Genomic DNA, 27,578 nt, shown 5'->3' on the forward strand with positions numbered 1-27,578 from the left:
CCTCGGCGGCCAAGGGGAACACACCCCCAGCAGCTAACCAGAGTCGGCGACTCCAGAGGAACTCCCGAGAATCCGATTCTCTGCTTCATCCTCTCCACAGCGCTTGTCGCATGACTGATTAGATTTACTTTTTGCTGTCTGGCCCCTCAGAAGGATGACCTTAACTTTCTCAGATTTTCTATGAACACTCCTGGACATGTGGTCACCAAAGGAGAGACAGTCAGAACACAGGACAGCAGATGACAGCTGCTTACTGCAACAGTGCTGAGAGTGGCCCAAGAAATAACCATGATGGGTGGGCCGGGGGGACAAAGTAAGGGACAAAAGCTCGGGAAAGCCCACTGCGAGGCCCCCTGGAAAGGCCTCCTCGGGCGCAGCCTGACAGGAGGACAGCAACAGAAGGAGTCCCGCCCTTGGGTCCTTTCTTCGCTCCTGTCTTTACTCAGGACAAGGTGGAACATGGAGGACACAAGCTTCCCCGAAAACTGCACAAAGGGCGCAACCCCCAGGCACAAATTAGTCTGATCTGCATTTTTGGTCGGATAAAATACAGGAGATCCATGCTTAAGGGCAGGGTAGGGTGAAGAGGGTAAGTGGTAGGTCTCAAATTTAAAACCTTTATGTAGGTCTGACTCTAGAGTCCCCTTTCTTTCCCTATGTTTTCTCCCAACATATTTATTCTGAAAATGAGAGTAAGCTAGTTTCCCCAAATGATCCACAGTAGCTCTTCCCTAAATAGCAAGCTCCTCTGGAACACTCAAAATGAGTCCACTTTTAAAAATTCAATCCACACATCATTTTTCAGGATTTCTGCATATTGTAAATGAGGTGTATTATAAAAGCTGAGGCATCCCTCCCAGAAAGCAGCTTTTCTCCCAGGCCTGTTCCTTTGTCCTGCGTGGAAGAATCCAGAGGCCTGGGAGCCAGGGCCAAAGCCGTGAGCAGCCGCGAGCAGCCGCAGCTCATTCGCCCCTGAGTGGGGGGTGCAGGAGGCTGGAAGAGCCCACAGTACAAGAACCATCATGAGCCAAACTGGCAGAAGCTCCCTGAAAAGCAATTCCCACATCTGTGCAAACTGTCTGTAAAACTCTTCTTATTTCTTACTTAGCCTCTGGTAGGAGCTGAGGGTAAAAAGGACCTAGAAAGCAGGCCAGGAAAATGCTGCCCCAACTTCTCCAAACACTGTTCTCAGAAACACAAACTTACAAAAAATAAAAATAGAAGCACATGAAAAGCACATTTCCAGTGCCCTTTAAAGCATATTGCAGGAATCACAGGCATTTTAAAGGCCTTACAAGATTAAATGTCTGATTTACAAGAAGGATTGGCACACTGCATCCTGGGACAGCCCCCTCTCCCACCATGTGCTCATACTCGGTGATCCTCCGAGGACTCGGGGTGGCAGGGGTGGGAGCACAGGGGCCAGAGGCCAGGACGGCCCAAGGACCTGACCTGGCCACACACCTGCACGTGCATCTGGAATTAGCTCATACTTTAATTTGCTCAGACAACCTATCAGTGCCCGCATCCCCCAGCCCACAGGGAAGCATGCAGTCAGTCTGCTAGTATGGGGCTGAGGGCAACTGAAAGCAAGAGGCAGATTGTCTGACAGAGATGAAATGCTCCCAACATGTCTTCTGAATATGCACCAAGATACTGAGACCCCTTCAAGGAAACCTGGACGAAACACTGGCTCACCTCTGGAGTGTTCTTCTTGAACTCTCGGCTCTGCTCGATGAGCCGCTTTCTGGACTGCTCACTTTCATCTTGCCGGTTTGCCAATACTGTTGCGGTGGCATCAAGTTCCCTCTGTTGAGAGAAACAAAAAAAAAGGAAGATAAGATTGTAATTGCACTTTGTACCAGGGGAGATCACATTTGCATTTGACCAGAACACTGGGGAGAGCCCCCACACTCCGGGGACTGCCGGCAGAGGCAGCGCTGGGGCAGAGGAGGCGCTGGGGCAGCGGGCAGGGAAAGGGACTGGTCACGGGGTTCCCATACTGCCCCACCCACCAAACTCGCTCAGCTCTGATGTGTGTATCGATGCCACCCCACAATGACTGTTTCTATAACAATACACGCAGGCACATTTTTCTTTGCTAAGACCAGAGCCAGGCCAGTGCCCAAATGCCGTGCCTCCCTGGAGTCACTCGCTTCTGTTCTTAAGTATCTCTTCTCGTCACATCTCTGTGCTCTGTCCTTCCGACTTGCCCTGTGCTCTCCTCACTGGGACATTTCTGTGTGGCTGTCCTTCAACGGCGCAGGCCCAGGGTCTTTTGTAAGGACACTTCATTTGTGTTCATTCAAGAAATATTTATTGTGGGGCTAGACACCATCTCCAGGACCATTAAAGTTAACCTGACGCTTGTTTCCCAGAGGAAGTTTCATAAGGCAAATTCCAAGAATAACGATTTCTGGTATCTGGGAAACTGTCAGAAATGCGGTGCCTGGAAACAGTGGGTGTCCCCGAACTGTCTCGCTTGCACTGGAACTCTACGAAACTCCAGGAGCGGGTTCCCTGTAACAGGACCTGTCGGGGACTAAGGGTTCCGGGCTCTGCTGCACACAGCACACTGACACTCAGAGCATCAGAGAGCTTGTGCCCTGACCTCAGACCCACAATTCTGGGAGGAGCCACCAAAAGGATCTGTTTCACACAAGCCCAAGCAGACGGGCTCAGAAACGTGTTCCAGGATGACAGCAGGGGCTTAAGGACATGTTCCTGTAGCCACCGAGAGGCCCATTTTAGAGACACACTAGCACATTCTGCTTAGCATTAAAGTAGCTGCCCCAAGTGTCTTCTCAATGGTCTGGACTGTGCCTCCCCCAGGCGCAGGCACAACAGAGTAAAGACCCCCTCGAAGGCTGAAAGGCAAGGAAAATCAGAGTGGAAACCCACCCAGAGCCATCTGGGAAGCAGGTGAGAGTTTCTCCACCCACCGCATGAAGTTGCACTGCCTTCCTTTTTGGTGGAAATACTGAGGTGGTCTGTAAGCCCTGCTGGTGAACGCTTCACTCATGGGGTGACCCACTGCCAGACGGGATGACAGAGCCTGGAACCAGCATCCAGTGTGCTGTCGACTTGGAAACTGTAGACAATTTCAAGGGGGGGCGGGGCTATGGGGTGAGGGGAGAATACCACACCATACTTTCCCCTTTAGTGTTTCTGGCATTACAGCAAATCTTGGGCAAACAAGTCCAAAAGAATAACGTGGGCTAGAATTCAAGAACAGATGTCAAAGCTACTGCAGAAAAGAGGGAAACACTGCACATTTTGATAGACCACATTTGAAACACAACCCAGTCAAGTGAAGGCAGGAAAAAAAGAGCAACCGAAACCAATGTGGTAACATGGGGATGGAGAGAGAGGAGAGCAGTCACAGATAAGCAGAAGGCTTTTCAAAAATATAAACAATCTGGTAGGAGGAGGACTTAGACATCTATATTTAAGCAGCAGCAGCAGAAGTTATAAAGGGAGACTTCAAGAAGGGGGGAAAAAAGCCAATATTGAAATATGACAAAAAATGTAAAGTTGATGTCTCGGTTCCAATCACACACGATGCAGAAACTTGGAGAAAAACAAAGAGCCCTGACTGCTTTCAATGGGGCCCTACTTCCAGACCGGGCAGGAGGGGCGGGGGAGGGGCACAAAAACAGCAGCGTTTGGTGACTTCTGTGGCCAAGTGCTGGGGGCTGGGGGTTCATGAGAGGGAAGAGCTCAGGGATAGCAGCGGTGGGCAGTTGCTTTGAAGACGTTGAAGAGCACAATGTCTAGTCTGTGATCCCTGAAGTTCCCCACGAGCCCTAGCCTGACTGAGCCTGGGGCAGGTCACCTGCTGGTAGGAAAGCCCACCTTTATCACAGGGCTGCAGGGCCAGCAAGCCAGAGGAGACCTGCTGCTGGCAGTCAGGGACCCTCCAGGGGCCTGCGCCACTCCCTCCCCACCCATGCGGACACATGCAGGTCCATGTGAGAAACCCCGACAGGGGTCTCCAAATTTAATGCCACCTGCCACCTGCCACCTGCCACCTGCCACCATGAAAACAGACTGGCACCGTGAGGAGGAGAGACTGAACGTCCACATCTCTGGGTGGGGGGCTGGGGGCGCAGGGGGGAGCTGTCACCTCCCCAAATCTGGTTGGTCAGATGTAAGCCTCACGGTCTCTGACCTAGTCCCTTGAGAAAACACCACTGAATCCTGAAGGACACCAAGGCTTTCTCAGGCTGTGGGGCAGCACAAAGGAAGAAGACAGCTATTAAACAAGCCAAATACTGTTTTATTACCTACCTAGCTGGCCTACACTCCAAGTGTCAAATATAACAACACATTAACAAGGGAATTTAATGTGTTTGGGCAGGTGGCAGTGGGGTCTAAAATACAGAACCCTCGGCCCCTGAGTCGCTGGTCACATGTGAAAAAGGAGCTTGGAGAATCGTCACATCTGAAAGGCAGCAAATACTTGCAAAGACCAAAAAGGGAAACAAAACCCTAAACATCCAGCAATGCCATACTAGCATATCCACTCAAGGTGAAATTTCCACTGCAACGGTGAAAAACAAGTACAGTCCTGCATGCACGACATGAGATGGGTGATCTTCAAGACACACTTAAGCGAGGAAAGCAAAGTGCAGAACAATGCCGACCCTGCGTAAGACAGCCTCTGTAGTAAGACAGCCTCTGTACACCCGCCTGCACGAGCCTCGTTTATGGCAAGCAAGTCACAGAAAACACTTGGAGCTGTCCTTGGCTCCGAGGGGACACCGGGGAAAGAAAGAAAGGACTTGCTGTTCTCTCTCTCTGTGTGTGTGTGTGTGTGTGTATCTTTTGGCCATTTTGCCATGTGCATGGATTACCTAACTGGAAAAACTACAACATATTTCAATTTTAAAAATCCTGCTAATGTGATAAAACACACAACATATAATTATAGGAATGTATTTTATCCAGCGTGCCCCCCCAGAAAGTGTTCACGGTCTGCATGTCCACCTGACCGGGGTTGGTGATGACCTCCTAACTCGCTCTGCTGATGGGAAAAGTGAGGCGAGCACATCCTTTGTCAAAACAACAGCTGTTTCTTGCCCAACGCACTGCGCACTGGCCAGGCAGAGAAAACGCCCCTCGGCCGAACCAGGCTTTCCCGAGGAAGGGCAGAGGAGGGTGTCCCCTCAGCACTACTGAGAGCTCTCCTGCTGCTGGAAACACCTGCCGGCCCCAGATCTGAAGTGACAGGAAGCTGGCAGGGCTGGCAGCAAACCCACAGGCCCTGAACACAGAGGCACTTCCAAGTAGGCTGGGAGAGCTGGAGAAAGTACTGGAAAGCGTCTTGCCAGGATGGCACCTGGAGAAACTGCAGGGTATTCTTTCTAAGTGACTAGGGGACGACTGATGTCAGGAAGCAGCAAGGTCCACGCAAAGACCCCTGGCCGCGGGACCAAGGGCTGAGCGTGCACAGCGACACCTCTCTGTGTCAGGCGGGGGCTGCTTCGGCTTGTCAGATGGCTGCAATCCTACTGTCCTCATGGATTAGAACGTGTGGCGTGCTTTTCTCCACTGCTGACAGATCCTAAAAGGATCTCTCTGCCTGAACCTCAGTCTCTTAGACAAGTATTAAAGACTTATTAAACACAAAAAATAAACAGCAACCACAAAACAGCCTGTTTAAAAGAAACTGCGGGAAAAATCTTTCCCAAATAAAACAAGTCTTTCAATAATGCCAATGATCAGTTTGGAATTGCTTGCCTTTAAAGTGTGTGTATGTCGGCTGCCTGTTTTAAACTGGGAACTATCTGCAGTGCCACTTCTGTGAGACTCTTTCCCCAGGCCAGGCCAGGCCAGCAGAGAGTCCCCTGTCCCCTCAACCCCTCAGCCCAGTGAGAAATCACCAGCTAACTGCACCAGCAATGCCCGCATTGCCTTTTTATTGTCACTAACTTCAAACCAGAGTTCATTCAGCTGATGTTTCTTTAGGGACTGGTAAACTAATCAAACAGCAAATCCTATATAAGAATTTAAAAGATTTATTAGCGAAAACAAAGAATACACGTGCGAAAAGAGAAAGGCCAGCCACAGTTCTGCACCAGGTAGTCCACATGACATTTCCTATCGTTTCCATCAACAGAATCATCTGGACAAGTATTAGCTCCTCTGGCTATGATGAGTCGCAGGGCCCAAGCCCACCTACCAGCCTCCCTCTTGTCACCCCCTCCCGGGCCCCCTACACAGAATACCGCCAGCCCTCAGACAGCAGCCTTGGAGAATCCCGGCTTGGGATCTAGGCTCCACCTCTGCTGCAACCTGTGTAGTTTTGTTCAAATAACATTCTTTAGGATAACACATGTTAAGTGCTCCATCAAGGTAAAGTTTTCTGTACTATCAGAGCCATGCACTTGACCTCAGGCCTCGATTCATTCTGCCACCAGTTTCCCAACTAGGGTGGGGGCACCAGGGATGAACAGGTGAACCAAGAGCTGACCTTGAACCTAGGTGCCCATGGTGCAGCCGAAGAAACCAGGCAGGCATGGAAGAGTGACCAGACAGAAGGGACCAGGCCAGTGCAACAAAAACAGAAGCAGAAGGTAGAAAGGGGTGAACACACAGTCAGCAAGAAGGCTCTTCAAGTTTTTGGGAAAGATGCCCATCTTGGTTGTGGCCTGTGGGTGAGACTGGCTCAGTCCCCATCATCATCATCCTCCTCGTCTGGGCTCACAGAGCACCTGGCACAACCTGTGGGGTAGGTGCTGTCGGAGACCCAGAAGGAGGGCTCAGAGGAGCCAGGAGCCTGGTCAAGTCTCCCCGGGGTGAGGGTGGGGACGTGGTGAGGGCACATGAAAGGAAAGTGCCGTCAGTAAGCAGAGCCCAGAACGCCTCGGGCGTGCTGAGAGACGGGCTGCTCGGCAGCCTCATGGAAACAACCATGTTCAGTTAGAAACGTAAAAGCCACTCCTAGACATGTCCCCACACAGTGACCAGGATGCCCGCTGTGAGTGCACGGATCTGCACGCACGCATACTGTGCTCACACACAAGATCTCTCCAGAGGACTCCGCCAGGAACAGAGGTGGCTGCCACCCCGAACCCTGGGGAGGAGAATTAACAGGAGGGGCACTGGGGGCAGGGAGGCCTCTCACAGTCTCCCTTTGTACAGGCTGAACTCTGGGCATGTAAATGTAATGACTACTCCTAAAAAGTAAACATTTATATTTTAAAATCTCATTTTTCCCTATAATGACACAATGTAGGTTTTGAAGGGCTGATAAGGACCTGTGAACGCCTCATTCCCAGAAAGGTGCTCCTACGTGGCACTAAAGGAAGTGCATTTTGCTCTGTGCATGGGTGTGTGACTGGCAATGACCTCTACCTAAAGAAGAACCTTGCAAATTCCCAAAGTCAGTGTTAATGTTTTTACTTACTGTATAAGTTTAAGCAGAAAATCAAGTCTGACCCCGTATTTCCCAAGTGTTTTTTCCAGACACTTAATCCTTACTCACCGCTTTCCCACTCACAACCTCACCAACAGGTAATACAAAAAAACCCTGAATTATGGTTATAGTATTCTATCATGTGAGGTCAGTCATGTGGGCCAGCGATGAGCGCTTCCACTCAGGAAGCCGAAGTTCCCACAGAAGTAGATAGATCTCCAACAGAGACCCTAGTGGGCCAGTGGCAGATGGACAGATGGAACACAGGGAGAGACACACCACACCCCTCCCCACCCTACCCTGAACTATGAGCTCCCACTCCTGCATGCAGCCCAGGAGAATCTCAACAGAAGGCAAGCAGGGAAAAGTACACGTAAGTGGAGGAAAATAGCTCTGAGTACAGGCAGGCAGGAAGGAGGTACAGGAGGAGTGTGTACAGGGAGCTGCAAGGAGTTCAGTTTGATGCAACATTAAGGCACCCTTCGTTCCCTTGTGGGTAGTAATTACCACAACTGTAAAGGCGATCGGATACACACATTTACCCTAAGAAAGGGGGCATGCCATGCCACAAGCCAAATCAGAGCTGGTCATTCTTGCCTGAATGCCTTCCATGGCTTCCGGCGGGGCGGGGCTGGGATGAGACCACCGAGGGCCCACCAGGCCCCTACTCAAACACGTGGGGCTGGGTCTACTCCCTTCCCTCAGACCTTCAGCATGCTGTTTCCTCTGCTACACCTTTCCTTTCTGTCTTCCGTGAAACTGTGTCAGACCTCCGCTCAAACACCACTTCCCTACCCCGATCCCTTGCCAAGAAGCAGTAAGGTGTGTGCCCCACCCCGTGAACTGTGCCTCTGGCAAGGCCTGTGTTTTGCTCACCAGGGGGGTTCTCAGCACCTCACAGGGTGCTGGGGCATATCACAGGTGGGTAGTCAAAATTTAACAAATGAAAGAATAAGCTAAAAATAAAAGGCAAAATAAACTAAATACTATAACAGAAGTCCAGGAAAAAGTGCTAAAGGGCTCAGAGGAGGAAAATTACTTCTCCTTGGGAGAAAACTAGAAACAGCTTCATGAAAATAACAGCACATTGAAGAAGAGCGTGCAGGCCAGCTGGGATGGACTCTGGGCAGAGGGACCAATATAAGCAGAAAGGGGACACACTGAAGAATTGTGCAGACTGGCAAGGCTTCTTTCTAGTAGAAAACAGAGATGCCTGCAAATAAAATAAAGCAAAATAAAACAGGCACTGAGGCCTTAAATGGCAGGGAGTAGTCTGGAACAGTTCAGGAAAGGCCGACAGAGCCGGCTCTGGAAGGCAAGGATGGCTGGGGAAGAGGAAAGGGGGACCTAGAGGAGACACACACCCTCCTCTCACTCACCCTCAAAGGACTGTGGGTCAAGTTGCAAAATGGTGCTATTAGGAGTTGTGAATTGGGAGTATGTGGCTAAGCGGGCCCCTCCCTGCTGAAGCAGCCCAGGAAATAACTTTCATCACAGCTCCACCCTCAGAATGGGAAAGGGGAAAAAGGAACTGGGAAAGGCCATTCCAACAGCGCTTTTAGGGGAAAAGGGAGCAGCAAAGCAGACAGGGCTCACTGCTGAGGTTCTTCCGTTAGGTGGTCCACATCTGCTTCATTTCCGGGACCCCAGAGGGAGATGCCAGTAGGGGGCACTCAGGGAAGAAGTGCTTTTCCCAGAGCAAGGAAAGCAAGGTTCCTGAAGTGCCCAGTACAGAGCCCAACACACAGTAGGTGCACAGCACGTGCTGGCCGAACTGGATCGACAAGAAGTGAGCTCTCTGGGTTAAACACTCCCTGCGGTACTCTGACTCAGGGAACAAAAACGTGGACAAGCAAGGGACGGCCTTATAGTTCAAGTTTCTAGTTAGCCAGGGGCTTAATGAGAAATACTGGGTTTCAGCCTTCGCTGAAATCTGTCCAGCACACCCAGCCATCTTCTCCTGTCTTGGTGGTTAGAGTCAAATGATAAAAACGCAACCACGCAACCTCCTGGCCAGACCTCACAAAGCGCAGTGGCTCTATTTCTAGCATGAGGGCGGGTCCTCTTCCCCAGTACTCCAGAGAAAGAGAGTGTTTGGGACCAGGAATGAGTGCTACAGGGGGTGCAGGCAGAGGGAGACCAGTGTGCATGTGGACTCTCACTGCCTGTCAGTTGTGGCCAGCCCAGCTGCCCAACCTATGGTGGGGACACTCATACGTGCCTCGGAGAGCTGTTATGAGGATTAGATGAGATAAGTGCTGGAACCATGAGTGATAATGCTAGTTTCGTTTTTCCTCTCACTATTCAACCTGACCTCACCTCAAATAAAGATCATTTTCTCATATCCCTTTAACTCTTAATACAGTGTATATCCAGTATGTACTCAGTATTTCATGATGCCGGGAGACGACTTGATATTAATTCCCAATCTAGGAAATTCAAGTGCTACAATTCACTCCAACATACACTTGCTACCTGTGGCCTTTCCGTCCAAAGACTGCATCCCGCGGGTGGTGCAGGTAGGGAGGGACAGAGGTGGGGGCGCGACTCTCAGTGTATATTTTTTAATAGACCTTTGATTTTGGATCAAATGGGGGCATGCTCAGAAAATAAAATTGATAAAAATAAATAAATTGGCCTAACAAAAGCTATGAGCACAAAGTTTTCATACAGCCTTTTTGTGAAGTCCTCAGTATTAAGGAATTTCAACAGAACCAAGATTTTGTTTTCAATTGTTTTTCACCCCGTCGAAAACCCACTGCGCAGAGACAAGAACGCCAGATGCACCCAACAAGCATCGCACTGCGCACAGCACCCGCCAGACTCCCATTTAAACAGGGAGACGTGAGAGACAGTCTCGGTGCTGCATAATGGAGTTCGGGCGAGGAGAGACCCATGTCACTAAGAGGAGGCGCAGGCAGCCCAGGGCTGTTGCAGGAAAAGGAAAAGACGTCTTTCAACCCTAATGAGAAGAACTCAGCTTTCCCTACTAATTGAACCACATGAAGTTGCTGACATCTGATCAGTTTTGAGCTACAAAAATATCTGTTCCCTAAGTAGCACTCTTTACTGCTGCACTCTTTGTCTGGATCACAAAACAAAACTCAGCTTGACTGCCAGCCGCAGTTTTCAGACACGCCGGGCTCCAAAGCACAGGAGTGCCTCGCCCCTCTCTGCTCTTGTACCCCTCCTGGAGCCCGAAGACCCCACCTCCTCTCCTCAGCCTCCCCGTTCTGCTGCCTGGCCATCACATTTGCCTGGGCTCTCTAGAGCTTTCTTCTCTGTCTTGTCCCTGGGTTGAAGAAGGGGCCCCTTGGCTGGGTCCCTTGTCTTCTGCTTCTGCTGTGTTCCCCGCAGCCTACACTTTCCTCTACAGGACCCATGCTGGGGACCAGAGAGGGGGTGCCAAGGTCTGACCTGTTGGCACTAACAGTCCCACGGGTCTCAGGATGAACTTGGGGGGAAAAAGGCCACAGGAGCTTTGCTAGTCTCACGTCACAAATGAAGAAACCAAGGTTGGGCTTGTGTGAGATTTACCTGCTATCAAATGCCCAGGGAATAGATGCCTTGACTCCATGGCATTTATCATTCTTCTTGTACTCTGTATACATTATTAGACAAATCTTAAAACCAACTCAAGGAACAAGTATAAAGGACCCATAGACAAGGACAATGGAGGGGTGGGAGGGAGGACTGAATGTGGGAGGCAGGGTGGGCAGAGCAGGGGAGAACAATGGGGAGAAAATGGGGGAAACCGTAATTGAACAACAATAAAAAAAAGAATCAAATGGGAACTTGTTAAAATGTTTGCCTGTCCATGAAGGTTGATGTGGGAGGTGGGGCTATCTGTGGCTAAAACAACCACTCCCCAGCCGAGCTCAGTGTTGCTGCCCCACTGACCTGGCTGTGGGACCGCAGATCGAGGACCGGGAGAGATGCACCCAGCCGCGCCACTGCAGGGGGAACGGCGAGAGGAGGGCACCGGAGAGATCTTCCGTGGGCTGGCCTGTCGACCAACGAATGGGAACCAGGGACCAATTAATTGAATAAGGGGGATGAATGGGAACGGCACTATCTAAAACGGTAGCTGCCAGCCACATATGACTATGGAAATTTACATGAAATTAAAATTCAGTTTCTCCTTTGCGGTAGCCACGTTTTGAGGGCTAGTGACAACTACATATGATGGAGCAGACAGAGACCATTCCACCAACACAGGAAGTTCTATTGCACAGTGCTGGTCTGTTATGACTGTCCAGGTTCTACGGGTGACATTATTAACTATTACAAAGCAGACGCTGCTGCCCCATTTCACACACTGAGGGAATGGACGGTTAGCTGACTGGCTCTGCCCAAACCACAGCACGGACGGGTCGAGCCAGGATTCCAACCCAGATACGGATAATCGGTGCGGTGGAAGCTGAGGCTCCGAGGTGAACCGCTGCCGGGCTTCCTTCCCGCACTCCAGCTTAACACATTTGACTCTCCCCGGGAAACGGGGGCCTAAAAATGAGGCAGGGGCAAAAAAAATACGTGTTTTAATACCAAAAACAACTGTGCCACTGCCAAAAGGAATAACTCTGATCTCTTCTACATTGGTAAATGTTTTCCTTCTAAAGTATTTGTTTCACAAATAGGCCTTTAATTTGAATACTTTTGGAGCCAACATTTCTCTCAGATGAAAATGTTTATTTCTATTGTTTGGCAGGAATCAATTTGTTAGGGCACCAGCCACTCTGGCAAAGGTTCCCTTCCACTTCTCTGGGAAAACGCTTTGCGGCAAAACTACCCACTGCCCTAAAGCACGCGCTCTCTCTCTTTCTCCCTCTGGGCTATCCCAGCCACAAACACCTGGTAGCACAGCCATGGCTGTGAATCGGGTGGACCACCACCAATCCCTGTTACGACAGAGGGGCTCTCGGGGTTATTAGAAACACAGAAGTGGGCTGGTGGGCAATTGACTGAACATGATTTTCAGGATCAGAGTATATTTCATTTAATTATTTTGCAAATAGTAGAAGACTTGTTATGCACTATTAGGTGATTTTTCACACAGCCCTGTCTCTTCTGGTATTCGTGAAACCCAGAAAGCAAGCAGCAGGATTTGGGGAAGCTCCAGCTCCGCCCTGGCTACAGGAATTCAGACAAGTCACTGAGATGCCCTGAGCCTTGGTTTTCTCATCTACAAAATACACTGCCGACCCTGGCTCACAGGGTTCTTGGAAAACTGAATGACATAAAAAACAACTCTTGTAAGTAAAAAAAAAAAAAAAAATCCATACAAATGGTAGTCGTTATCTTCTGCGAGGGTAAGACATCCTCCAACTTCCTCACTAGCTCCCTTTCGGTGTACTCCGAGGGGGGGCGCTTAACAGACAGATCAGGAAAGTTAAAAGCTATCACAGTTATAGGTGAAGTGCTAATAACTTCATTTTGAAACTGTCAGGTTTTGTTTTTTTTTTTTTTAATCACAGCTGTGGCTTGCACTAGAACGCTACCTGTGGCTGCATTTCCTTCTCACATTTTAATTAGCAAATAAAAACTCCAAAATCTCTCAGAATGTCCTTGACTAGAATAAGTAAAATTCAAAAGATGCCAAAGAGCTGGGGAAAACCAAACAAGTTACCAGCAATCCATCAACAATACAGAGCAGGTTTATTTGAGCCAATGTCAGGCCAAGAGATGCCACCTCTGAGCCAGCTTTGATTTTATTTTTGCAGTTAATTTTCAAGATTTCGGGTGTTCAGTGAGCATGGTTTGTAACATCCTGCCATCAGCTGAGAGCTGCTGCCGGCCAGATGGCCCAGCAGAATGACACTCGTATGGCAGGGAATGTGAATGTCCCGTGTGATTCCTTCACTCTCTCTTGGCACGAGTGCCACGAGCCACTATCAGGAAACCTGGGGGCTGGGTGCCAAAAGGTGACACTACCTGAGGGCTCCTGGAGCCAAGAGCAGAGGTATGACTTTAAAGGGACCATGTAAATCCTCAAAAGAGTTTCATCTCTAGCTATACTAGGTGTGAGGAACACTTAGGTAGGAAAAGGGGCTATTGCTTCACAAGCTGCCCTGGAAGTGCTGCTGCCAGTCTGCCCACTCTGGGCCCTGAAATTGCAGCTCCAGTTGCTGGCTGCACTCCGCCCTATCTAGGGAGCTTTCTAAAAAGCAGTTGGAGGGGCTCTTTAACTCAGACTTTAAAAAGCCAGCTGGAGAGCTATTGCTAACTATCTAAGCTCACACTAAGGGATGAAAACACAATTGACAAGCACAATAAAAAAAACACACTACCAACTATATAAGTGGATTCTGATACTCATTCACATGCAGCACCCTCAGCCCTGCAATTTCCAACACCCTCAAAGCTCTGTCCCAGTGTGGACAGTACCCATTCATCCGGGTCTTGACGCTATGGTCTCCTCGTGTCCCATGGGGAGAGGCACAGAAGGAGGAAGGTATAGCTCTTGAGGCAGAATATTAATGACAATCACAAAGAATTCCCAATTCTCTGTGACTGCTCCAGTTCAGGTTTACATTACCTGTTTTTCCCTAACTCTAGAGGCTATTTCTTAAATACACAGATATCAAGGAGATTTTTCCCTATGAAACCCAGCAAAATGATGTCACTTGTTTTGGCCCAGGAATGACATTTCTCCATACCCTCTGTTCTTGGTCCTCTATGTTTGTGCCTCTTGTGAATTCTTGAGGGACTAAGGGGGAAGAGAGAATTCTGATCTTGTTTGGGGGCAAAAGGCAGCTCCCCCAGCAAAGTGCAATCTACAAAGGGTCACCTCCTGCCCCACCCCGCATCCTCTCAGCAGCGCCTGCCAGAGGCCTGGACCCAGGACACTGCCCCTACAGCATCAGGAAGCAACGTCGACCAAGGGGCTTTGGGTACACTCCCTGGCTGTTTCTCTGCCCATGTCATCCCATCACAGGCAGGAAGCCGCAGGCATGACGTAGAAGCAGCAGCCACTGCCTTCTAAGCCGGCAAATGTCTGATTCTGCCAAGCTAATGTGAATATAAAGAAACTACTGCCATATATCTGACATGATAGCCCAGATCTCCAATCATCAAAAACAAAAACTGCCAATTATGTCTATTTATTTTATCAAGATTTTCAACAAAACCTGAGACAAAAGACAATTCCCTACACCCCCACCCCCAAGCATCTGCTCAATGGGTTTCACTGGACTTCTAAACACCTGTATTACACTAAAGAAACTGCACATGCTCACCGAGAGCAAAAACTCAGCTACAGCAAGAACACCTGAATTATGGAGATCCAGTGGGATCATGAAAAATCCGCCTGCATCCCAAAGACTCTCAGAAGAAAAGATAGCGCCGGTTTAAATCTGACACTTATGTGAAGCTATGCCCCAAGGAAACCCAAGGTTCACTCCCAGGGGACAGCTATGAAGCCCAAATGCTCCCAGAAACTGCCCCTCTACCACTCAGCCCCTTGGTCAACTCTGTCCACTCATCAGAGGCATCCTGCCCCTGTATTCATTGTAGGGGACAGGGCCAGCCAGGGCATACAAGCACACTGGTGCTCAAAAAGCTTACAACTAAAATAAGTTGGACGACTATAAGGCTGGATGCTACGCAAGAGGTACCAAGACTACTGGGAGTCGAGCGGAAGAGATGACTTTCTGCTGAGGGTCAGGGAAGACTTCCTAGAAAAGGGGGGAAGAGATGGCCGGAAAGCACAGGTGGCAAACACAGGGCCCGCGGGCCAAATTCGGCCCTCCACCTTGTTTCTACCTGGCAGCAGCGCTGAGTTCTCACTGAACTGTTATGGATTAGTTACATTTATATACTCTTAAAATTACATTCAGCCTTTTGAAGGCAACCATGAGGCTGATGTAGCCCCCAGTGAAAATGAGTTTGACACCCCTGCCTTAAAGGACAGGCAAAATTTCACGTGGGGGAAAGGAGGAAAGCAGAAGAGTTCCAGAATGTACAGAATGAGCACAGGCAATAAAAACAGCTGCAGCTAGTTTACTGACTCCTGCTTTATTTACAACCTGTCATTCTTACAACGCTAATGCGGTCAGTACGCCCGCTCCACTGATGAGGACACAAGTTCAGAGATAAAGGCAACCTGACCAAGATCACGTATTTAGGAAGTGAGATTTAGAAGGAAATATTTTCTACACCTAAATCTGTTCCCTTCACTACAGAAGAATGCTTTCAAAACTGCAAAAGGCTTGGGGACAGTGGGCTCCAGGGACACAGGGAGAAAGGACTCTGGGGTTCCTTTCCCTTCTAAGATTCCGTGATGACAGCTTAGCTGTGGAGCAGGTGAAGGTGGTCTTCATATCCTCCAGTCCTCTCTCTCCTCACAAGGGGCAGTTCCTTTAGGTGGCTGGTACCAGGTCTGCTTTGAAAAAAGGCAAGACAGTGGGGTCTCCAGGGCCAAAGTTACTAATTACTTATTGGGTCACTAAGAAAGGTGGAGGCAGATCTAATCAGAACTCTGAGGGTACATTTAAATCTGGGTTGATTCACAGTATTGTTGGCTCTCTAGGCTTCTGGCAATCAGGGCAGATCTTTAGAAAGGTCATTTTGGCAGTGACTGAAGAATGAGTTAGAGAGAGAAGAGGCTAAGAGCAGGCCATGCAATTCAGCATTTCAGCAAGGAAGCCATGGGACGAGAAAGAGGGTCGGTCACCAAGGACCAGAGAGGTCCAGACTGAACACTTGACAAGAGGACAGCCTCCCAGTAATATCTGCAATGAGAGAGAGAAAAAGGAAAGAAGAGAAACACAACTTGTCTCTGAAAGAATCCTGACCTCGCTCCAGTGAATAAATACAGGAAGCAGCCACAAGAAGAGAAAATAGGATACACTAAAATGGAATTATGAGCCTGGCACTGAAACGCGGTGGAGACTTTCTCCATCCCAGCTGTTGCCAGCTTTTGCTTGCAGCCCCCCTGCTTTAAACGCTCACAGAAGTCCCAGAACCAATCAGCATCGGACCTGTCAAATCTGACTGCTGGAATAAAAATGGAAAGGCCGAGTGGCAGCCGTAACATGGAATTTCCTTGTTTTTATTAGTTTAAGGCTCTTAAAGAGTAACTTTTACATTGGGGAAAACTTTTCAAATATGTACTACTTGAAACTTAGATCCAGTTACCTCTCACATGTTTTCAATCACTCTGCTTGCCAATTTTACTAGTTATCAAAAGACATTTGTGGTTGAAAGCAGGGAATGGGCTTTCCCCTCCCAGTACATCTGCCCTTCCCATGGTGACCTCACCCTGCTGGATCCCTAACCCAGCCACCAGCTGCCAGAACAGCCTGATGGGGCAGATCAGGGTGTGCTACCAGAACTGGCAGCTATTTATTTATTTCATAGCACCGGTGCTACAGTTATACATGGGTAAGAATTTTTTTTAAACAAAAACTTTTGATAAAATCCAGCTTTTGCATTACTATTGCTACTTAAATGAATCCAGAAACACAAGTTTCTCTTGAAATGCACACACACTAAAACAAACGTGGTTGCTCAATGCTCAGTTCCTATAGTTAAACCTACTGGGATGTGGGGGTGGTAGTGGGCTGATCATGCCACACTCTGGGTCTCCTTCAACACTGACGCTGGGCATGAAAAGAGTAAACTACAATGACTCTCATGTGATCCTTAAACCAGCAAAAAGTAAGAGAGCCTAATCCATTTGTCACTGTTAGAAATCTGCCAATGAACTAAGTGTAGAATCTCCAAACCTCCAAATTCCAAATAAAGAGCCCCTTGTTCTTTTCTTGCTATGTTAACCCGACACACTCAGGAGTGGGTAAGCCTTCTAAAGGCATTAAACCACTAATGCTTACTACCGAGCAGTGTAAAGCTCCATGCTGTCGCTGGGAGGGCAGAGACGGGCAGCGGTACACTGAGAACGAGATGAACCCCACACAGGCGCCCTCCGCAGTCAGTCTCCCCTGTGCTGTGTGCTCCACATGCAGGAGCAGGTGCACGACTCCCCGACCCTCACAGTCAGCTCGGAGGGCCTGGGAAGCAGGGCGCACCTCATTCTTCATGTGCACTGACTGCTGGCCTGAGGCATAAAGGACACTACTGACTGCTCATAAGAGACTGTCAGGGGTGGGTGACGGCGAGCGGTCTGCACAGTTCTGGATGAACACTGCTCCCATGGGTACAAAAAGGCAGACAGATCCTCTGAAACGAAAAACTTCGTATTCAGCTTGTTAGGGACAGGCTCCAAATTTCCGACATAAACATTTATTTTTAATCCAGCTCATTTATTTTTCATTTGAAACCTGTTAATTCCATGACTGAGAATCCATCAAGTTTCAGACTGGAATTAATTTTAGCAACTGCTTTATACCAAAAATATTAGTAGATGTAGCTGTGTAACTGGCCTCACTTCACACACTGTCACTGGAAGTCTGCATGTTCAAATTCCTTCCAGATAGTACCGTTCATGCTGACAAAAAGCGTTCTGAAGTTGGTGAGCTCACAACTCCCTCTCAAGAAGCACACAGAGCTGTCGGGAGCCATGCCAGCAATCTGGTCACTGGCCCTTTTTACACAGAACTGACTGTGGCATTGCTTCGTCCCCTCCCTACGCAGGGACGTGACTGCCACCGCATACATATTGATTCTACACGGTTTGCCTTTCAACAAATGCACATTGACCACACACTGTCTCTAGTCAGGACCGCTCCCAGGCGTCTGGTGGTTCTCTTTACACATGCGCCCTCACTGATCTCCTTCTCCAACCTCACCCGTCACACACTAAGCTGTCCAGCCCGGAAAGTCATCTGTGTGGGTTAAGGCAAGCTGAAAGTCGGGAGGCTGTGGGTTATAGTCTGCCATCCTGAGACATGTATCTTGCTTTATTTTACTTGTGATTCAAAAGAAATGTGGCCCCCGGGCCATCAGTAGTTCAACCCCTTTCACACTGCCACCAGCTCCACCACTGGAATAGCTGAGCAACCGTCATCACCTCTGCTTGACCGGCTCTGCCTGAAGGCTCACTGCTGCAAGATCTCCGAGACAAGGACAGGCTCTGACTATCCAATTACTGCGGAAAGCCACTTGAGTTCCATCTTGAGGGGCCAGAGTTTAGTGGCTCTCTCAGTCTACCTTCCCTAAGACTCTTTAAGAAGAGTCCTGCCCTTGGAGGCAGGGCCAAAACCTTCTCCAGGGAAGTCACTGAACAAAGCTTACTGACACCCCTGATCCGTGGATGGATATTCTCCAGTGTATGGTGAGAAGAACCCATCACAGCAATTTCAAAATCTCAGGTTCTGTTACCGCAAACAGTATCCACACCCAGCAGCCCAACAGTGGTCTCCACACCTAGTGTCTGTCTTCTCCCTGCCACTCTGGTCCTCGGCCAGCGGTCAGTGCCCCAGGCAGGCTCACCCCCACTACCGGGCTTAGTTTTCCAGTGGCCCTGCAGATGGAAATCCCACTGTGGCTATAACTAAGTCCTACCTTTTCTTGCAAATCTCCAGGAAAAGCATTTCCCAGATAATTCCTGAAATGTCCAGTGTCTAAGAAACCTGGAAAGCTGAACAGGGCTCAGTGTGGGACAGGAGCTTGGGTCATAAGGTCCAACGAGGCCACCATCCCTGTACTCTGGTGGCTAGCCAGATGGCATCTGGATGGGACAGTCTAGCAAAGCACACTCTAGGTCTTCAGAAGCTCTGCTTTATTTTACAGTCACACCAGGTCCTTGTCTTCAGGGCTATCGGTTCAGGAGCCCCCAAAATGTTTAAATGGTTCGCCTCCCCAGCAGCACTCCCCCACTGGATTCCTCCATAAGAGTTTCACTGAAGACTGGCATTAAAGCACATTGTTTGCTTATGAATGTGAAGGCCTGTGAAAGTCCCAGAACTGCTCTGCACTTGATACTGCATTGCCAAAGCATCTCCATTCTTCAAAACTGGGGTCATAATTTATGCAGCTCTGCAGATTTGAATAAAATTCTGATCACACCTTGCTTAACCTTCTGAGGAATTATAATACTTCTACACTAATTTAATTTTTAAAAACACACACACACAACCCCCACATTAAGACGTTTCCTACCTGGCAACATCATCATGATGATAAGACACGTACTTGTGCAACCTCCTCTGTGGACAAAGCAGAGACATGGGCCCCAAAGGCAGCACGGACTTGGGAGAAGAGAATGTGCTGCTTATTTACATCCCAAAGCGTTTCAGATTCAAACTTGAATATATATTTCACACAGTACCAAAACTTTTAAATATCCACAAGAAGATTTCATTTTTATAGGCAATAAACATTAAATCTAAAGGACTAGAACATAAAAAGTGTTTTAATACCATATAAATCACCTTTCCCTAGACAGACTAAATCTCTGAAGGTTTTAAGGACTGCAATATAAATTTTTATGGCAAATTATCTACATAGAAATTATCTGCATGAGATGCACTTTCACTTCTCATTTACATAGTGCTGACAATCTTCTCCCTCCCAACAGCCAATCCAATTTGGGAATCACGTGCACAGGAGAACACTGGCGTTCAAGCTAGGTGGGGATCTCCCCTTCTTTCTGCCTGTCGTCTTCCTCTGATGCAACTGGGTCTGTCCATTTTTCTACAAAAGGACCCAGAGCCCACCTGGGCTACAGCTGCTCAAAAGGTGAAAGACATCCAGAGGCTGTGCCCAAAACACACTTCCTACCACGCCCCTCCTGGCAGTCACCAGCCAGCTCGATCCCACAGCCCTAGAACTGGTGTTTTAGAACTTTCTGTTTACAAGGCAAGTATTTTGCACATGGTTTTGTCCTCAAGATTAAAAATTTTAAAGAATCTCAATAAAAGTCGGAATTAGGACTGTTCTATCAGAGAGCAAAATATGATAATGTTATCAACAAATACTTTATTGCATTAGTGAGTTATAAAGTTTACAACCTGGCCCCAAATTACGAGGAGACTGAGAGTTTCTATTCCCTTTTGCAGTTATTTCCTAATAACAGAACAAGAAAAAGCAGCAAACATGCCTGCTTTCAGGCCTGCTATTAATCTTAGCCAGTCGTCTGAAGAAGGAAAAAGAAAGGGTTTCTGTAAATGGTCTCCCTATTGGTTTTATTCGTATAATAAATACTAAAGTTAATTTTTGTGCCTTTCATCTAGGATAGTTTTAGGGGCTGTAATGGTCTGAAAATTTAAATACAGCTCTCCTTCGATTTCTTCCAGGGCCTAATTAAACAAAAATAGATCTAGCATCACAAAATTCTGCACAAAAAATGAAAATAAAAGAAGTATTTTGGCAAAGGGCACCAATTTTAACTGACTCTAGCTTGGATATATAAGCATTAACAACAGACTGTTGGGAAGGGAAAACACATTTTAACAACATTTTTCAATTAAACCGTCGCATTCTCATGAAATAAAAATCCACATAGATTTTTTAGGCTGCGTATAACATAGTAATGACAAGCCCATTTCCTCCGGCTCATTACAAAATTTTCTTGTTGAAGTGGCAATTTCTGCCCTGGACGACTAAATGAGGGTAATTAGAGGCCCACAGTAAGTTCTGAAAAACTGAACAACCAGAAGACACTCTGAAATATGGTGCCAGAAACACTCTGTTTTGCAAATGAAGGAGGTAACATTTTCTCTCCAGATTAAAAGACACTTGATGCCAACTAACAGCAGCTTGTGTGATCTTATTTAAAATGTGCTAAAGCATTACACCACTTCACCAAATGGGAGAAAAAAGGAACAATACTAGACCTAAAATTAAAAGAATCTGACCAGCGAACTGCTTCTAGATGCAGTTTCCTTAAGAAGTCCAACTATCCTCAGCTTGCCACCAGCCAGCTCAGGGCAAGGAGGGCCACAGAATGGGGACAAACTCAAAAAACATGCCAGGGACCTGACTCATTCAACAAGCATTTAATGAGTCCCCACCTCCAACAGGCTGGTTTATGGGAACAAAAGAACAGAAACGAGCACCGCCTCTCCCCACCTCTCCCCACCCGGGGCTTTCAGTCCACGGGTCTGTGTGCAGTAAGGTAGAGCAACCCAGATCGTTAACAGCAGCAACAACAAAGCCTTAAAAAGTAATTCAATTTAACATCTATTGACACAATGCAATGGAAGAGACTATGAAAAAAATTAGCAAACAGCCTTCGTACTGAAATTCAACACCCTGACCAATTGGTCAAAAAATCAAAATATCACAATTTCTTTGAGTTTAAGGGAGAAAATAAAGGATTCCTGCCCCCAAATTAATATTTGAAGGCACAACTCCAAATCCAGAATTCAAATGCCACCATGTCCACGACCCTTTCCCTGCTCTCCCATGCCAGTCAGAACTCTCTCTCCCTCAGCTGCACTCTCTCAAGCACGTGTCAGATTCTGGGTGGTTTTCAGCTACCAGCAGGCCTTCCTGAACCTTCTAGAGCACAGCTCCTAGAAGACAGAGGCTGTCTGAGTTGTCTTCGGATTCCCCACAGCACCTGAAGCAGTTGGAAGTGCCCGCATCTGATGGGTGAGCGCACTTGTCTCCACATCTGCTCCACCTTCTCAGAGGAGCCAGCCCCCGCTCCGGAGCCCACTGTGAACAGCCCGCTTCCCTGGACGGCAGTTCTCAGCGAAACAGAGAAAGTGGTTTGAGCATCTATATCTAACAGCTAAACATCTTTTGAGAACAGAATTACAGGATCTATAGTAATTCTAAAAGATACCTCCACAGGAAAGTGTTCGAAACACAAAACAGAAACATTAATAAGTTTAAAAAAAAAGCAAGCAAAAATTCTGCTAAATGATCTAACACTAAATAAGAATGAAGACATCTTACTTAAGTGACAAAAGAGTCAAAAATAAGAAGCAAGCAACAGCTTAAATAATGTCAAACCACACTTCAGAAACAAAAAAAGATCCTGTTAGCATGTGAAGTGAGGCGGGGTAGATGGCAATAACCACGGCCATGACAACACTTAAGGCTAACCCACCCAATTCATCAAGCACATAATGATTAGATGATGGTTCCAAAAAATACAATTCGGAAAGCATTAAGGTAGATTCGTGTTCCTACAGTAAGTGAAAATACACAAAGTAGAATAAAGCTATTTTCCCAACCGAATTTTATGTGTGTTTTATGAGAGAGACCCTCCATTTTGCTCCATACCCACAGAAACAGCAGCCAAAACCCGTCAGGTGCACGTTTCACCCTGATCCCAAGAATAAACCTAATACAAGACTCTCCAGGGCACTCTGCCCAGGACAGATGCAGGGCTGGCTGTCCAGCCAGCGCTGACCAAGGCAGGAGGGGAAGTAGAGGGGGAAGAGAGACGATGGGGATGGGGATGGAGCCCTTCTGTGACCCGCCTAGGGTTTCTGTGCCTCTGGGACCTCTGGAAATGACGCCCTGCCCTTCTCTAACCAGTGTGGCCTCTCACCCCACAGTGGGGTTCCTGTGCTGAGCAGACGGACTCCCTGTCACCCACTGTGAGCAAGGCCAGGCCTGCCTGCCATCCCGTGTGACCACCGCCCACACTTACACCTGTCGACCTGCGCCCGTGCTTTTCCTAGCACTCTCTTCTCCCAGCAGGTTTCTGCCACCAGCTTGCCCTCTTCCCACATCCGCCACACACCAGCAGAAATGGTCATCTTTCAGGGCAACTGGGTCTCTGCTTCACAGACCCTGGAATGCTGGCTAAGCTAAATGAGGCTAGAAAAGCTTATATCTCCAGAAAACAGTGCATCTCCAAACATTTGGAGTAAAGGAAAGTTTCAGTACCTTGCATTCAACCAGCACAAACACTGCTTTTGCAGCTGCAGACTTTCTTCTTCTAAGAAATTATTTCCTGAACATGTCACATGCACTGGATGTTTTAGAAGAAAAAATTACTTTAGTCTTCTCAAGTCTATTTTATGAATCCTTTAAAGCTTAGAGTATATTAAAAAAAAAAACTAAAGGAGGAAAAAAGAAAAACTAATGTGCACCTGGATACAAAGTTGGGAGGAAGGGAATGTTTCTTCAATGAATGATACTCAGGGGAAATTTTCTTTCTGAGTATTAATTTTCTAATCTGCAAAATAAGGGTGATACCAAATTCATAGGGTTTTGTGAGAATGGATTAAATAAATTCAGCAACCTTTAATAACTACCTATGGGCCAGATCTTGGGGAGAAAGGGCCAAATGAGCCTGACTGATTCATCCATGCAAGCAGTTTAGGATTTAAAATTATCAAAATGAACATGATATTCAAGATGGCAATATAGATAGGGAGGCCAATAAACCAATATATTAAATAAATTTATTTATAAGTAAATGAGTATATAGACATACATATATAAACAAATATGAATTTATTACCCAATGGAATTAAATGAGAGAAAGCACAATGTCAGGCATAAGGAAAACACTTGAAAACATTACTGAACTTAGGACCCTCAGTGAGCTTTATCCTGGAAGTTCCAAACTTCAGCTGTACACATCAGAGTTTCCTGGTGTTAGATGTGGTCTCCTGGGGAAGCGTGCAATGATCTCCACGACCACTGAGCTGAACCTAAACCAAAAGACAACTAAGAACTATAAGCTTCTAGACAAAATGAAGGTCATTTGCATTACCAGATGCAGTTGCAGGATTTGGTTTTTCAGTCCCTGGATACTAAGAGCAAGAGGTGCCACAGAATAAATCCCAGCAGAGGACACTGTTTCACTGGCTTGTGCCAGGGTAGATATGGGTTCTACCCTGCCCACTGGCTCCTCCCCGGGGACTGCACCAGGGCCAGCGCATACACGCTGCCACGGGTTCAACACTGACGCTGGTGCCCGAGCTGCTCTCGCCCTCTCTGGGAACACACAATTCAGAAGGAGAGGAGGGGACTATGGGTGACTGGGTAGGAGTGTGCCCGTGTCGGAAAGAAGGGAGGAGACAACACTAGCACCGCAGCTGCCCTGCTCAGGCTGCTTCCTAGAATCTTCCTGCCAGCAGAGCCTCTGCCAAAACCACCCCCCAGTGTCCACCCACCCGGAGGTGACTCCCAGCAGCTGTTCATCACTGACTCCATCCAAAAGAACACACACGTTCTTGGGCACAACTGATGTCCCTGATCTGTGTTTGGGATGGGGTGAGGGCTCACCGTGGCCCAATCCTGGGGGCTCCGTTTGTCACTATGGAGTAGCAGTAAACCCAGGTGAGCCAGAAAACATGTGAGCTCTCGAACTGCCTCCAAATTGCAACAAGATGACCCCAACTCAAGCAGGTGGGAGGAAAGGGGTGGGAGTGGCCGTGCAGGGCCTCCCCCAAAGGTCAGGGCCCCTCCTGACCACCACAGTGCTGCAGCACACTAGTGGACAAGCTCCACTTCAGGCAGGCTGGTGTGGAGACTTACTAGAAGGGGACTTTCCAAATACATGCTGTAGATGTGGGTCCTTGCCGCGGACCGTGAGCTCTTGGTGGTGCCAGTAAGTACTGCGTGTGGCTGAGTCCAGGGAAAAACCGGTACCCCTTTCCCAGGACATCCCCACAGGCTCCCCAAAGCTGAGACTGACACTTAGGAAGGTGAACACGAACAGCTGGGCTCACAGAGGCACAGACACTTGGATCTACCAAGAGATGGGAGAGACCTGGTAAACTCTTCATTTGTCATTACCCAAGTGTCTTCCAGGGAGGAGCAGGGACCGTAGACAGACCGGCCGCCTGCTCGCTGCAGGAAGGCTACTCATCTCTCTTTTCTCCTCTGTGAACAAAGCTTGTGAGGACTGACCAAGGGCTCAGAACTGTCCCTGGCACAGAGTAAGTATCTGTACATGGAAGCTATTATTATTATTCCTTGAAGCCAAGAGCCTCATCAGAAAAAGCCAGAGAAAGTATAGTTGGCAAACATGAATGTTTCTTGACTACTTTACTAGATGCAAAGAGGAAACCTCAACAGCACTAAGCTGGGCCTTTAGGGACAACGGGCCTCTGAGGTCTGGGGTTCCCTGGGCAGATTCTTCCTCCTCCCTCCTCCCACTCCAGCCTGCAGGAGGAACCTCCCCCTCTAACACTGTAGTCCAGGGCCTTCTGGACCCCGCTACTGATTGTCACACTCATCTCTACCTAAACACTGGCCTCGTCCCCCTCTCCTGGCTGGAAATCCCCTGGGCAAGAGGAGCATCCAGCCCAGAGCAGGGAGGGCGCCCCTGTACCTGAAGCTCTCGGCTCAACACTCCTCAGGGAACAGACCTCTACCAGCCTCCGGCCAAAGGAAAGAGATCTCAAAACACTGGCCACATGAAAAGGCTTGTGTGTAAAAATAATTCGGTTCTACAAGTATTTCCGCTACATGCAAATCACAGAAATAGGCCCCGCAGAGGGCACAGAGAGAAAGGAGAGGAAGTAAGAGCTTCAAAGGGCCTGAAACCTAGTGAGGAAATGAGGAGTGAGTGGAGCGCTCCAGAGAAGTGTTCTGGCTGCTAAAGCACCAGCAAAACCAGGCAGAAGTGGAGTCCAGGATTCCAGAGCAGACACGGAAGGGGGGCGGGGAGTGGTGGCTTTGAATTGCTGAAGATCCCATTAGAACAAATCCCCTGTTTATCCAACATTTGTGGTGTCACTGTGTAAATACCCATTAAAGTGCCAAATCAAGTATTAAGCACTTGTACACTAAAGTCAATGTACTATCACGCACAACTTTGCAAAAGGAAAAAAAGAACATTAAACAGAATTAACTATAATCCATAAAATTGACAATCACATGTATTTTTGACTCAAAGCCCCACCTATTACTATTCTGCCTTCTTGGAGAAGCCTGCTTTCCCAGGGTGGAGATGGGGAGTTTAACACTCACCTACCCGCAGGGGGCTTAAGCAACTGCCTGTCCAAACAGCACCGGGCCTTTGGGACGAGGCCCCCACTGGCACGCTGCCTTCCCGCCCCATCCACAAACTAGTACTGCAGCAATTACTGGAGAGAAAGCACATGCAGAATCATGGGAAAGGAGAAAGGAGTTCTGGGATTAGGTATTTCTGGGAACCCATCTGGAGGATTCTACAGATAAGACAGGAGATCTGGAGGCCTGTGGCCAGGGACCTCCTTCCTGGTATTTCTCAATAGATTCTGACATGCCATGGGGGCTCTATCACATTAGCTAATAAAAGCACAACAGTAGATAGAATAGCCTTCTGAACTAAAGCCAACTTTGTCTCTATGTACATATTATAAAAATCTCACACAAGCCAACAATTTCAATATTGTGCTAGTTTTGTCCCAATATAATTTTCAATACCTTTATTGTAAACAAGAGATTACTGGCAGGATTCTGACGAAAAGGAAGGCAACATTCTGCATGCAGACTGTGTGACAGATTCACCCCATCAAGTCAATCACATGATTTTAAAAAATCGGGGTGACGGGCACCAGTCCTACAAACGAAAAATCAGCACAAGGTAAAGAGTAAATGAACAACCATCCCTTTCACAGCCTGAAATTTAAAAGCTGAGCCAGCAAGGCTGAAGCTTTGGAATCGGTCACTGATCCGAATTCTCCAATCCCATTTCCAGTAACTCAGGGCTCCTCACACAGGAGACAACGAAGGTGATGGCCACCACACGGAGGTGCTGCTACTCAGAACGTGCAGGACCAGGGGGGCCTTGGAAGTCTGCGAAGTCTTTGTCCCTGCTTTTCAAACCCCGGGACAAACTGAGGGTGGGGGAAAGAGGCCAGCCTGCCACTGCCTGTGCAGGAGTCCAGCCCTCCAGCGACTCTGGAGGTTACCAGGTCATCAAGAAAGGAAGATCCGTCAGGAGCCCAGCTCCGAGCAGGGAAGGACCCACATGCAGACTTTGTTGGCTCTTCCTGGATCATGGCCATTAACAGTTGCCACAACTGGGGGCGGGGGGCGGGGGGGGGGGGGGCGGGGGCGGCACCGGGCAAGGCCGTGAGTTTCAAAGTCAAAAGGCAACAAGAGAGGCCACCAATCAGGGGTTCTGAATGGGAGACCAAAAAGGGCATGCTGGCTTTATTCCTGTGCACACCTTCCTTCATGGCACTTTTTCTACAGCGAAGCCCCGTTGCCAGGGTCTGATACTCATCACAAACTTTTACTGTATTCTAATTTCAGGAAAATAGGTCTCTGAAAAGAAACACTCCTGCTAACTAGGCTAAACCAAAAGCTGTGGAGGGGTGGCTCCACGGTGCTCCTGTCAGATGGCACGGCCACC

General features: G+C 48.2%; 1 protein-coding gene across 8 annotated transcripts in view; it reads right to left on the reverse strand.

The window, feature by feature from the left end:
- The window catches only part of CUX1 (cut like homeobox 1), a 362,320-nt gene that overhangs the window by 284,539 nt on the left and 50,203 nt on the right, over positions 1 to 27,578 (reverse strand). For all 8 annotated transcript variants that reach the window (XM_037139195.2, XM_037139194.2, XM_053655326.1 and 5 more), the window contains exon 2: positions 1,699 to 1,809. In XM_037139195.2, coding sequence (XP_036995090.2) covers positions 1,699 to 1,809 — 111 coding nt within the window. The remainder of the gene's footprint in view (positions 1 to 1,698; positions 1,810 to 27,578) is intronic.

This window comes from Artibeus jamaicensis, unplaced genomic scaffold (assembly GCF_021234435.1).
Source record: "Artibeus jamaicensis isolate MK-2021 breed Jamaican fruit bat unplaced genomic scaffold, CSHL_Jam_final contig_956, whole genome shotgun sequence".
In the NCBI taxonomy this organism is placed as follows: Eukaryota; Metazoa; Chordata; class Mammalia; order Chiroptera; family Phyllostomidae; genus Artibeus; species Artibeus jamaicensis.